Below are 14,751 nucleotides of genomic sequence, written 5' to 3'. Positions count from 1 at the left end.
AAAGATGCTGTTTAGAGCCACTAATAATGAAATAAACCCCTTAGTTATGAATCAGTTATGTATTTCACTGAACTCCAACTGTTTCTTTCTCACTGTTTAATTTCATTCTAGCTTTTGTTATTATGCCTAAAGAAACCATTTTAACATTTTCTCCCATGCACTTCGAGTATCAAAAATTCCATCTACAAGTTTTCAACTTTTGCCTCTAATTGCTCTACTGGTTGCTCTAACTGCTTTAATAAATAATATTATCTGAGTTCTGCTAGTCCCAGAATTCTAAAGTCCCCGCATCACATATTATTTATTATTCCTTTAAGGGAAAAAAGGAGTCTTTTTTCTACCCAAAGCTTCTCTTTATAGTGAGAGAGAAAGAGGAGGGAGGAAGGGAGGGAGGGAATAAAAAAGAGAGAAAATTATATACATACAGTCCACCCTCCAGATTAATACTAGGTTCTCTAGAGTGTGAGATATTTCCACTTTAACATCACTGGATATCTGTGGTTGCTTCTATTGCAATTCCTTAGACAACTAGGAAACCTCTTCCTCTATGTGACCCTAAAGTTCCATAATCTAGTTTTGTTTATCATTTTCAGATAGCCTTAAAGGTTAGTTAGATAAATGTGAAAGACTTGAATTTAACATGGCTATTTAACCAGCCTCCTTACTATAGAACAAGGTCCATGAGGGCAGAGGATCTGTCTTTATAGAAATTCCTTAGGAAACCATAGATTAGATAGATATAGATATAGATATAAATAAATAGATATGGATATAGACAAGTCATATGTGCCATTGAATATAATATATAGTATATATAACATGTGTTATATATATATAGAGAGAGAGAGAGAGAGTGTGTAATGTGAATGAATGGCCATGTGACTAAATGAATATATGACTTAATTAATATTAATCACTATTAGCTGAATTAGCAGTACAGTGAGTGTTTTGGGAAAATGACTTGGAAAAGCTGGTACTGTTGAATTGGGAGAGAATCAAATTTTAACTGGCTAAGAGTGTGCAGGAACTAAGTGACCAAGTTTTAATTGTTTTAAAAAGACTTAGTCCACGTACTAGACCCTTGTACACTGTTGGCAGGAATGCAAAGTGGTGCAGCAGCTATGGAAAACAGTATGAAAGTTCCTAAAAAAAATTAAAATAGAACTACCATATAATTCAGCAATCTCACTTCAGGGCATTTATTCAAACTAACTGAAATCATATTAGCAGTCCTACGTTCACTGCAGCATTATTCACAATAGCCAAGATGTGGAAACAACCTAAATGTCCATCGACAGATGAATGGATAAAGAAAATGTGGTGTATAGACAGAATGGAGTATTATTCAGCCTTAAAAAGAAGAAAATTCTGTAATGTGCAGCAACATCGATGAGCCTGGAGGACATTTTGCTAAGTACAAGAAACCAGTCACAGAAGGATATTACAGCATGATTCCACTTATATGAGGTATCTAAAATAGTCAGCCATGGAAGCACAGAATGGTGGTTGCCAGGGGCTGGGAGAAGGGAGGAATGAGAAGTTGCTAATCAATGGCTATAAAGTTTCAGTTACGCAAGACAAATACGTTTTAGGGATGTGCTGTATAACATTGTGCTTGCAGTTAACAATACTGTGCTGTACACTTAAAAATCTGTTAAAAGGGTAGATCTCATGTAAAGTGTTCTTATCACAATTAAAAACAACAACAACAAAAAGACAAGGTCTCTTGGGAGTTATTGCAAGACTGAGGAGAGAGTCAATCGATACACAGTTTACTCTCCAAACAATTGCCAGCTTTTCTACAGTATGAAACATTTCCACTGTAGCATCATTGGACATCAGGACTATAAGAAGTGTTTTCAGGAAAAGAGCTCATTAACAGCAAGCCTGGTAACTGAGGCAAATTATAAAAATGCCAGAATACAAGTAGGAAAAAAAAAAAAAAGCAGTGTCTTGTGTTGAGTGGGTACTTAGATTCAAGAGAGGAATTAGGGCAACAGAGCACTGTGGCGTGGTCATGTGTCAGCCTGCTTTGCCTGCTGAATGGCCATCATTCCCACTTTTAATTTAAGCAGCTCATGTAGTCTTACTCACGGAGAATGCTTTGCAGAAAATAAATAGGAAGCAACTATGTAAAAAAACAGTCACATGCCACTCAAAGCCATGGTGAAATCAAATACACACTTGACATGACTTTATTGAGAGGAAAAAAATGAGCCATAGCAGGTTTACATGAAAGCACTGACCTGTATTTAACACCTACTCTGTGCTAGGAACTTTTACCTTAAGGATAAACAATTTGCTCCCTCAAATGCCATTTCAGAGTGTCTATCACAAAGTACCGACTCAGTAAACATTAGCTGTCATCATCCTACACCTCATGCAAAATACCAGAACGTAGCAAAGCATGCATAGACATAGTGGTCAGTGGTAAGAAGAAACCTGGGTTTAAACCCTGGCCCCACACCCCCTGCTATGTCAACATGCACAGGAAGCATCTTTTCAGAGCCTCAGTCTCCTTCTCCATAACGCTGGAATCATACTGACTACTTCATAGGTGTCTTTTGTGAGAATTAAGTGAAATGATACATAATAGAAACTTAGCACAATGTCTGATTCATCAAATAACAATAACATTGTTTTTCCCTTTACCTCCTAATCACAGTTTGGTTCACAACCGATAGTAACAAACCCATACAAAGGGGCTAGACTGATGAGAAAGGAACACTCCACCCATACTCTGGTTAACTCCACAGACCTGATATATGTATGCTCCTTTTTTCCCGGTATGCATCCTGGACTGAATGAGACCATTTAGAGAATGAATAGTTTATTATTTCAATTAAATTGGTCCTGCTAATTCAATGCAGTCTTGTTTATAATAGCCAAGATATGGAAACAACCTAAGTGTCCATCTACAGATGAATGGATAAAGAAGATGTCATACAAACATGTACATGCACACAATGGAATATTACTCAGTCATAAAAAAAAGAATGAAATCCTGCCATTTGTGAAAACATAGACCTTGAAGGTATTATGCTTAGTGAAATAAGTCAGACAGAGAAAGACAAATACTGTATGATTTTACTCATATGTGTCATCTGAGACAAACTAATGAACAAACAAAATAAAATAAAAACAAATTCATAAATACAGAGAATAGATTAGTAGCTACCAAGAAGGGAACAGGGTTGAGGTGGTGAAATGGATGAAGGGGATCTGCTGTATGGTGATGGACGGTGACTAGACTTGTGGTGGTGCTCTCTCTGTAGTGTATGCAGATGTTGAACTATAATGCTGTACACCTGAAAATTATATAATTAAAAATAAACAAACACATAAAAGAAGATTTTGAGGAATTAAATTGGTCCTGCTATGCCATCACAATACATAGAGACACAGTCTGAGTCACAGAGACCATAGGGAAAGAAAGGGAGTGTGACAAAGGAACAGAAAGCAGGCATTGCACTGCCAGAAAAAAAAAAAAAAATGTAGGAACCACAGTTCCATTCTCGACTATTTGTATGACAATGGGCAAGTTAGTCTTTTCATCCTCGGTTTCCTCATCTGTTAAATGAGTATACGTATTATCTCATAAAGGTGTTAGGAAATGAACTGAATACATTTAGCAAATCCCTGCCACATAGTAAGCACTCACTAGTAACAATATTCATCACAGTAGCAAGGGCAAATTAGACTAAATGATGCTAATTAGACTATTTAGCATGTAACTGTTAAATAAAAAATAACAGGTAATTCTGCACAGTCAGCAACCTTGAGTAGAAGAATCTCTGCTAAAATGAGTACTAAGATTTTATTTTTATTTTATTATTTATTTTTATTTATTTATTTATTTGGAGCAGAGAAAGGTTTATTGCAAGGTGAAATGAGTACTAGGTTTTTAATTTGCATTTAAGATATGAAATTTATGGTGGCTTTATTAGTTGGTAGTGTTAATAGCTCCAAAGATGATATTATCCCAAAATACAGATGAGGAAGCTGAGTCTCAGAGAATTCCAAGAGACCAGCTGTCTGACTGGGAAGTAGGAGTGACAGGATTTGAAATGTAGTCTGCTGTAGTTTCAAGATATGGCATCTTTTAAATAATTTACACAATCGTATTCTGTATTACTGAGAAGCATATGGTATTGAAGAAAGCAGCACATGCTTAATTAATGTTCCTGGAAGGGAGACGGTAAGACCATGAATTTTGCCTCTGTATCACTGTCTGTTTGCCCTGATGGGCTTATACAGACATAGATATAGATACAGATATGTTTATAGACATAGAAATAGGTTTAGTTATAAGAATTTTAAAATACATGATATTTTCAGCTTGACAATGTGCTCTCAAAAGAAGCTGAGTCTTAGAGGAAGTTGACCAACCAATTAATGACTGCATGTTTTAACATGGCAGATGCCACAATAAATGCCTATTTCTTGCTGGATGGCAAAGTAAACATTCCCCTAAAAGATGCGTACATTCTTGTTAGCATATAAAATACAACAGCCCTAAAGAGAAAATCATGCTTTGTTATTTGTTACTTGATAATTCCCTGAATATCTGTGTCCTCTAGTTCTGTTTAAAAAGGTTAAATGGCTCTAAATCTGTCTGCTAGACTTATAAGGAACTATGCACTGCTCTGGCTAGTCAGGAAATTTAATTTTCTACACAAATTAACCAATTGTGCATCGACAGAGGAAAGCTGCTCTCCATAACCCGGTTGGGGGGACAGGGATTAGGGGAGGGACAACTGCAAAAATGCAGAACAGATACTGAAAAATGCAGTTGGTGATTCTTACATTCTAGATTCATTCCTATGGAGCCAGTCCACCTCCAGTCAGAATGGTGTGGGGCTCACTTTCTGAATAATGCATCAAAACCCTGTTGTAAATGATTTGAAACAGTAATCGCCCCTTCTTCGGGTGAAACCATATATGCCAAGGAACTAGCACTTGCCTGACATCTATCAGAGCTAGAGTATGCCTGTGTCATCAAATGGTACTTTATCTGTCCATCTCTTCCTGGTAACACAGCCCCAGACCCCCTTTAGTTTGCCTGGAAACAAAATGCTTCCAGGTTGGGCAGTTGTTGCGAAGCAGCCTCAAGCTTCTTCTTCACCTGCCTTTTATGCCACTGACAATTATAAAAAATAACAATAGCAATAACAATCAACTACAATGATAATCATCACTTGATTCCCTGTGAGCTGGAATGATTATCAGCATATCTCCATTTTTACATCAGTCAATGGATAGATTATAAAATGGGCAAAAACATGTGGGGAGCTATGAACCTGGATGTTTACCCACTTCTAACCAATTTGAGGTTAGTATCACTTTCACTTTGGTATCAAAAGTTACTCAAACTTCATCTCCAGCTGATGAAGAACATGTTTCTGCACAGGAAGTCTGTTCCCGCTGGTACTATAGATTCTGTGTTTGGGGTGTACATGGGATTGCCCTGATATCTGAACCCCTATTTGCCCTGAGGGTCCTCAGCTTGGCATGCTCCTGGCCCCCTATGGGTTCTTTGCTGACAAGAGTAGAAATCTTGACAAATCAAATGCTAAACTGACCCCATGGCTTGTCTCTCGGTTAGACCAATCTTGTTTACTTTCTTCATATTCTCTCTTATGCTTGAAGATGTGAAGAAAGTGGCAATTGCTCTGTTCTGTGTTCTTTGGAGTAACAGTGGAAAACGGGGCAGATTCATTCATTCAACAAGTACCACTGTCTCTATTTATATTAGAATTTCAGTATAAAGCCATTTCACAACTTCACTATTTAGTCAAAAAATGGATGCCCATGTAAATTTATTTTTCTGGATACTTCCTGCCCTTGTATTCAATACTTGTCCCTTTGATAGATATGATTTTCTTAGCCATAGAGGCCATTCTGTGTGTCCACAACTTGTTGAGTTCCTTTAGAACAGAGAATGGGCCACTGACGGTTCCTCAAATCCCCTTCTTAGAGGTTGAGCTCTTTTGAAGAAAGGATTTTTTTTTTATATCCTTATGAGATACACTCTATTATCCTGAATTTAGAAATGACTTGTGTTAAAAACTTTTCCGGACCTGAAAATAATTCTTTTTTTGCCCAAACTCAAATTATTTGGGGCACTGATTATTCTGTTGGGTTTCACCTCCAGCCTCATAGTTTCAGCACCCTTGGGAGTATTGGGAGTTTAATACATAAAAAAGAAGTGAATAAGTAAAGCTTTCAGAAAGCTCACTTGTCTCGAGTTTCCCTGAATAAAGTAATTAGAAAGATATCTGCCGTAGGTCCCTGTAACTTAGAAATTGAATGACTTGGATATAAGCTGACATCTAACTCATAAATTAACCGGACAATTCTTTAAAACTGTATTCTTCTGTCTAGTTTTCTCTCTCTTTTTCAACAAACATTTCTAAAGCAATATTTGAAATCCACACTCAAACACATCATTAACTAACACTTCATCCTTGGAGACCAGTGGACAAGTTATAGATTTTCAGTGTTCTTTTGGAAGAAAGCTATTTAGCTTGAGCATCTACTGTCATTTGGGTGACTGGCAAAAGAGAAAAGATGTACACAGTTCAACAACAAGAAAAACCCAGAACTGAGCCTTATTTCTAAAAAAAAAAAAAGGAAGAAAATCTTTAATAAAGGATTATATTTCTCATCCTGGGAAAAATGTTGAGCAGGGAAAGTATAAACAAAAGATATTTTTGAAATGGCAGAGAAAGGTTTTGTCTAAAAGGCACTGATCCAAACATGCTGACCTATCAGAAATGCCCGTAAAGTGATAAAAAGATAATTTCAAAGCCAAACACCGAACACAGAAATAAGAGAGGGGGGCCTCTTAATGTGTTGAGACAGTGATCTCATGCCTCTAAATTCTTATACATAATTCACTGTAACTCTCTTTCTGTCAAAGGAGAAAGAAAGAAAGAAAAAAAAAACAGCAATACTTTTCTAATGCTAGAAAAAAAAAAGCACAAACAAGCAAAAACAATATCATATAAAAGATCCACCCAAATGCACTGCAAAATATATTCGATTTGGCTTTTTCATTGAGCTCTCTGAAAGCTTAATAGCTTTCTTCATCTTGATATTCCTGGCTCTGGGCATTGTATGCAGCTCTTCGCAGGTGTGTGCGACACACGCACACAAGCGCAGTACATGTTGGCCAAAATTCCTTGGTCATGTGAACATAGTCTCAAAGGCAGCCACACAGACTGCATACGTAATTACAGTTTGTACTGATTTGCTTGTCATGCGCTATAGCCAGTTTTACTTTCAAAAGAGAAATACCTTATAGGACTGGACGTGATGTCGGGGTCACGAGCAGTCACTTGCCCAATCACGGAGTTGAGAGCAGCATTTTCATGAACTTCGAGGAGGTAAGTCGGTGAAGAGAAGACTGGAGGCTCATCTGCATCTTCGACAACAATTTTGACTGTCGCCGTGTCTTTAAAGGGCCCCCTGCTGCTGAAACGCGGGTCAGTGTGGACATTGGCTGCCTCTACCTTCAGCGTATAGGATTTTTTGGTCTCAAAATCCAGAGGCTGTTAAGAAATGACAAAGATGAATGTTTCTCACTAATGACCACAGCAGCGAGAACAAATGAGTATAATGCTGATGGATGATCGTTATGTGCATTTAAGCCCATTTGTGAGCCTTAATGGGATCACTCTCCATTCCCCCAGATTCAACCTGTAAATTTTACAGGCATTTATTGATATCTGTTTATTATACAAGCTCAGTGAATCTAATCTCCTACTGTTTTGTTTTGTTTTGCTCATTTCACTTGGAATTCACAAAATATTCACAGTCATGAATTGTGCCATCAAAATTTCACTTCAGAGTCATAATAAAATTTTACTAGTGAAGGCATGATCTGCATACCAATCAGCCAGTTAATCGGGCCTCTGCTGGTCAGAGATAAGGCAGCATCGAACATAATCTCTATCTGGGAAGAATATTTTATCATTTCTGCAACAGTGTGTGAAATGTAAAGAACTAGAAATAATCATTGTTTAGTCCATGGAGACATTATAAAGCACAATTTAGCACTAATCCCAACAAAGAGTGTTTTCTTATTTCACTTCCAGAGCATCACTGCTTTACTGATCATGTGGCTAAAATGAGGCTTATTATTTTTTAGGGCATTCTTAGAAGGTCTCTATTATATGAGTTCTGTGCTGTGAAGCAGGTGGGCATATAAAGAAATATGTATACAGACACATATCTACCTGTGTTTATATTTAGGGTAGATAGATATATAGATAGACAGACAGGTAGGTAACTAGGTCTGGTGGTGACTTCCACCAACCAGTTAAAAGCAATTTGAAATTACCTCATTGCACCATTACTGAAAATATTTCTGACCTATTAATACCTCTTTCCTTAAAAGCCCCAGAGACTTAACTTAATGACCTACGTAAATAGAGGCAGGTAAAAGAACACAGTCCCTTTAAACAACCAGAAGGCCATCTGCATCAGAACCCTCACAGTCCAATTCTCTCGGCAACACATAATACTTAAGATGTCAAGGATGTATTTCTGTCAAGGTTCAAAGAGACAATTTAGGTTTGCATGGCAATTCTTATAAGAAATTGAACTTTACGTCTGTGGTGCAAATTAAAAAAAAATAAGCTGGAACACAAGCTGGCATTAGTGAACTCTTTCAGAACTCCTATACAAGCTTAAATATATATTCTTATTTCAAAATTTTATGTTGATTCTTATATTTGAATTTCATTCTAATTGGACTTAGATTTTTTTTGATATATTTTCTAATAAACAAGGCAGATACTCAATCCCCTGTCTATTCTGAAATTACTAAACACATGTACCCGTGTGTACATGAATAGGCAATTCAACATCAACATTTCACAATTTGCGAATCACCCCTACTGTAACAATTTTGTAATCTCAAATTCTTTACAAACGCTGTTAAACATAAGAGATTATATTCTGCTTAATTCTTAGCCCAACATAATGACAATCTACCCGAACACATCCTGGTGTCCTTGGGATTTTGTCAGACAAAAAAGAGGACCCATGAATTGCGGGAAAATAACTCCCTACAGATTGTTCTCTAGAGTAAAATACATAGTTTTTTTGGTGTCAAGATGTGTAGTATATGCGTCCAAGTTTATAAATAATGGTGAATAAAAATACAGCAAACAGCTAATTGCTTCAGTTTATAAAATCACCTTATGGTAACAAAGAATAGCAGTTAATAATAACAACAAAAACGGCATTAGGAATCATTAGCCAAGGAAAATGTGTCCCTGGGTTAGTCAGTAATTGACTCAAGTATAATTATACTGTACTCTATTTCACACATGAGTTTTTAAATACTTTGCAACTCTTAATACTGAGCTCCATCCAGGTTTAAAGTGAGTGTTACTCAGCAGAGTTAAAATAGATGCAGCCATTTTCTTTTCAAAGTTGATTTTTAAAATTGATTTTGTATATAAAACTATATCCAGAAAATTCCAGGTTCTCACTTTCAATACCTCCCCAAAAGGGGATTTTAAGAGCATGACCACTGGAAGCAGATCCCTGTGAAACATGACAGAGAGAGTCAGATAGTAAGCTTGGAGTCATGTCATTGTAATGCTGATCAAGACAGAGGGCAAAATTATTGGCTCCTGACACTGTGACCTATTATCTATCTTCTAATTCATGAATCAGCAAATCTGTTTTAAAATTAATTTGTACTACTTCATGGCAAGCATATAAAGAACAATGTTGAACAAAATACTCATGATGAAGATAAAAGGGTATTTTTGTTTGCAAATGCCCATATCTGTAAAATACTGAACTGTGTTCTACACGTTTTTTAATGAATGTAGTTGTCACGATGAGAAATAAATATGGAAAATGTACAGAATTTTTCACATTTACCACATGCACACAAAGGATCATGAGCAAAAGCAGTCACAGATTGCAGTATGGAGAGACATACCATGCTCTTGGATTGGAAGAATCAATATTGTGAAAATGACTATACTACCCAAAGCAATCTACAGGTTCAATGCAATCCCCATCAAATTACCAGACACTTTTCACAGAATTAGAGCAAAAAATTATACAATTTGTATGGAAACACAAAAGACCCTGAATAGCCAAAGCAATCTTGAGGTTAAAAAAAAGGAGCTGGAGGAATCAGACTCCCAACTTCAGACTATACTACAAAGCTACAGTAATCAAGACAGTATGGTATTGGCACAAAAACAGAAATACAGATCAATGGAACAGGATAGAGAGCCCAGAGGTAAACCTATGTACATATGGTCACCTTATCTTTGATAAAGGAGGCAAGAATATACAATGGAGAAAAGACAGCCTCTTCAATAAGTGGTGCTGGGAAAACTGGACAGCTACATGTAAAAGAATGAAATTAGAACACTCCCTAACACCATACACAAAAATAAACTCAAAATGGATTAAAGACCTAAATGTAAGGCCAGACACTATAAAACTTTTAGAGGAAAACATAGGAAGAACACTCTTTGACATAAATCACAGCAAGATCTCTTTTGACCCACCTCCTAGAGTAATGGAAATAAAAACAAAAATAAACAAATGGGACCTAATGAAACTTAAAAGCTTTTGCACAGCAAAGGAAACCATAAACAAAGACAAAAAGACAACACTCAGAATGGGAGAAAATATTTGCAAACGAATCAACAGACAAAGGATTAATCTCCCAAATATATAAACAGCTCATGCAGCTCAATATTAAAAAAACAAACAACCCAATTTAAAAATGGGCAGAAGCCCTAAACAGACATTTCTCCAAAGAAGACATACAGATGGCCAAGAGGCACATGAAAAGATGCTCAACATCACTAATTATCAGAGAAATGCAGATCAAAACTAAAATGAGGTATCACCTCACACGAGTCAGAATGGCCATCATCAGAAAATCTACAAACAACAAATGATGGAGAGGGTGCAGAGAAAAGGGAAGCCTCTTGCACTATTGGTGGGAATGTAAATTGATACAGCCACTGAGGAGAACAGTATGGAGGTTCCTTAAAAAACTGAAAATAGAACTACTATATGACCCAGGAATCCCACTACTGGGCATATACCATATTTTGGACATGTGTCCAAAAGACACATGTACCCCAATGTTCATTGCAGCACTATTTACAATAGCCAGGTCATGGAAACAACCTAAGTGTCCATCGACATCTGAATGGATAAAGAAGATGTGGTACTTATATGTAATGGAATATTATTCAGCCAGAAAAAGAAATGAAATTGGGTCATTCGTAGAGATGTGGATGGACCTAGAGTCTGTCATACAGAGTGAAGTAAGTCAGAAAGAGAAAAACAAATATCGTATATTAACTCATATATGTGGAATCTAGAAAAATGGTACAGATGAACCTATTTGCAGGGCAGGAATAGAAAGGCAGACATAGAGAACGTATGTGCGGACATGGAGGGGAAGGGAAGGGGAGGATGAATTGGGAGATAAGGTTTGACAAATACACTACCATGTGTAAAATAGATAGCTAGTGGGAACCTGGTGTATAGCATAGGGAGCTGAGCTTGGTGCTATGTGATGGCCTAGTTGGGTGGGATGGAGGCAGGGAGGGAGGTCCAAGAGGGAGGGGATATGTGTATGCATATGGCTGATTCACTTCACTTTGTGGCAGAAACTAACACAACATTGTAAAGCAATTATACTCCAATTTTTAAAAAGCCATATATTCTTTGTACTATTTATGGAGATGTTTCTTTCTCCAATCGTAGCCCCACACCCAGGAGAAAAGCAAAGATGAGCTTCATTGACCACAATGCTTGGACATTTGATCACAGTTAGGAGTATCTAATGATAGTAGGGTGGGCCCTGTCCTTCCGGTGCCAGAACTAGCCAGAATAACTGAAGCTGACTACTTTGTCTGTCTTTGAGTTTCCCTAAAAGCAGAGCCTGCAGTGAAGACACAGGAAACTTGAATGCATTTTGCAGAGATATTCTAGGAAGCAGGAGATTAGAAATGGGGAGAGTTCTATAGAAAAGGATGAAAAGCCATTGAACTTGCCACCTCTATGGGCTTATGAGGATTATTCCCACTGAAAATCCTCTAAGGAATCATAAACAATATGCCTTACAATAATTTCTTCAGTGAATAGGAACTGTCCACCAATCTTTGTCCCTCATTGCTTGAAGGTTGCCTTCAGAGCGTTGGCTTTCCTACATAGGTGGATGCTCTGGACAAGAACTGAGCAAGTTCCTGCAGCTCACGGAAAAACACTGATACACAGAGAGGAAAGAAATGATGGGTGAGATGGGAGGCTAGCACCACCATGGTCACAGTTTACCGAGGTTTAGCTGAAATATAAAGTAGGACTATGTGCAAAAGGCACTCACTTTTGCACAGCTCAAGAAGGCAAACCTCCTCCAGTTCTAAGATTATGTCAGGAAGCCCACCCAACCCCTACCACCTTCAACATTCAAGTTTCAAAGAGGTATTCTGAAGATGAACAAAACCTTCCTGAGCTTACCTTTCTCAGTCTTATAATGCCATCCTGGGCCTGGGCATCAGAAGTGATTTCAAAGAGTGCTGTTCCATCTCCGTCAATGATGTCATATGACGACTGTGCATTTTCACCAATATCCTGATCATTGGCCTTCACCCTCCCTATGGCAGTGCCAAGAACCACATCTTCCGGTACTGAGAAGTGATACAGACCTTAGGAAAGAGGAGAGACACTGAGCACTGTACATATTCCATTCTTCATTCATTCATCTAACAAATATGTATTGGGCACCTCTTTTGCTCTGGCTACTTCTGTATAGATACTACCAATACAGTGACGGGAAAGACAAAAACATCCTTTCCACTGTGGAATGTACAGTCTTTTAAATGAGCCACAGACAAATGTTCCCAGAAGAAGCAGTGATCTCTCTTTGAAACTCTTCTGAGTTATGGGACTTATTCAACCATATGTTTACCAAGTACATATTTGGAGCAGAGTTGTATCAGGATATTAGTGAGTTTATGTGAATGTTCTTTCCAATTTGCTGTATAATCACATTGGCTGCCCTTGGGGATATTCATTGTTGCCCAACATAAAATATTAAGTTAATTTCAGCACAGATAGATGCAATGTGTAACACACTGAAAGTCACTTTTGAAGTTACCTTTATATTTACAGACTTGTAGACCATTTTTGATAAAATCCAATTACCAAGCTTCTGCTGTGCCCTGCAGCAAGCTGTTCAGACACATGAAACACTCCTCTTGTTACTAAAATTCTCCTTGCTCTGAAGACCAAAAATCCTACCTTCAAAACTCTCTAGGCAAAATACAGTTACAGTGTATGTGGCTTCTCCTATGGGGGCAGGAAAACGTGTCTAATTAGTGATATTAGTCCCATTTTTATTCAGATCACTTTGGCTGTTGTATTGGTGTCGCTCACTTTCATTGGTGTAGGGGAAGTTGCTGGTACCCCAACCCTGTAACCCCTGGCCATTATTACCACTTCAGTCACACCTGCCCTACAGCCAACTGCCAACTCTTGCATTTCTTTGCTAAGGGTTTCCTCTGGCCTTCAGAACCCGTTTTGTCCATTGCCTGTCAGTCCAGAACTATCAGAAAATTAATACCCCCAGAGAAGCAGCCCTCAAAGGCTCACGCAACTTAGCACATAAAATTCCAGGCTCCTCGCCCTCTCTGGCAGGATAATCTTAAGCTGGTCCTTTTCTTTTGTTTATTTACAGTGCTCCAGAGTTTCCCCAATGGAATGAAGCTCCAGTCCCCCCCAGTCACCGCTGGCTTGATAATGCACACTGTCAGCTTTCTAGCCTCCTCTCGCTCACAATTCTCACTTCCCTGCTGGCGTTTCTTGGGATCATCTCCAAGATAAACTACTTATAATCAAATCCTTCTCTCAGTGCCTGTTTCCGGGGAACCCAAACCCAGACAACCAGGAAGTTGTAGTCCCACTGCAACAAGAACAAGGGACAATAAACATTCAGTGAACCATAAACCCAAAAGGAAAAATTATATCTGGAGAACATTACCTAATTCTAGTTTGAACTCAATCACTGAGTCCCTTGGATAAACTAAGGCTTATTTTACCCAGTATAACAAGATTACTTTAGATGATGGGTGAGGTTTTCTTCTAGAACTAACACACTTTTATTTAATGATGAAATTAAAGTGTCTCTTTAAATCATAATATTATGTGACCTGGGAACAAAAATGTTTTCCAAACAGTTTTGCCGTAAGGAAGGCACCAAAAATCATCAGTCTAGCACAAGTCTCCCAATACCCTCATAATTGGTGTAATGATTCCATTTCCTTCCAACTTAATACTTCAGGTAAATTTTCAGATGATTCCTTGAGGTGTGCTTATTAAATAATAAGACAGCAAGGGGCTCACCTTGCTACCAACCCTGCATCAGGAAACCTTGGAAAACCAAGCCAATGAAACGTTTCTTTATCCACTTTTATTCTTCCTACTCTCATCATCCCTTTCAGTGGGATCATAGTTAATCGATATTACCTCTAAGAAAGGGAACACTTGAAACTTATCCGCCACCACTCAATTGAAACAATCATTTTCTGAGAAAGAGGAGTTCCATGTTAGCACATTAACTATAATGGCAACTGAAAAGAAAACAAAAGAGTCAGGGGAAGGATGCAAGGGATGGTCGTTTTTATTTCAATCATTTGGTTTAAAAGGGTTGCATTGTTGTCTGATTTATGAATGGCCAGATGTGAAAATTCT

The 14,751-nt window shown here is 37.8% G+C and overlaps 1 protein-coding gene across 3 annotated transcripts in view; it reads right to left on the bottom strand.

Moving 5' to 3' along the window:
• Window positions 1-14,751, bottom strand: part of CDH8 (cadherin 8) — a 367,969-nt gene that overhangs the window by 135,823 nt on the left and 217,395 nt on the right. For all 3 annotated transcript variants that reach the window (XM_007198048.2, XM_057535058.1, XM_057535059.1), the window contains 2 exons: window positions 12,520-12,707; window positions 7,300-7,553 (listed from right to left, as the gene is read on the bottom strand). In XM_007198048.2, coding sequence (XP_007198110.1) covers window positions 7,300-7,553; window positions 12,520-12,707 — 442 coding nt within the window. The remainder of the gene's footprint in view (window positions 1-7,299; window positions 7,554-12,519; window positions 12,708-14,751) is intronic.

This window comes from Balaenoptera acutorostrata, chromosome 19 (genome assembly GCF_949987535.1).
Source record: "Balaenoptera acutorostrata chromosome 19, mBalAcu1.1, whole genome shotgun sequence".
Classification (NCBI taxonomy): Eukaryota; Metazoa; Chordata; class Mammalia; order Artiodactyla; family Balaenopteridae; genus Balaenoptera; species Balaenoptera acutorostrata.
This window is presented reverse-complemented; position numbering and strand designations above follow the sequence as displayed.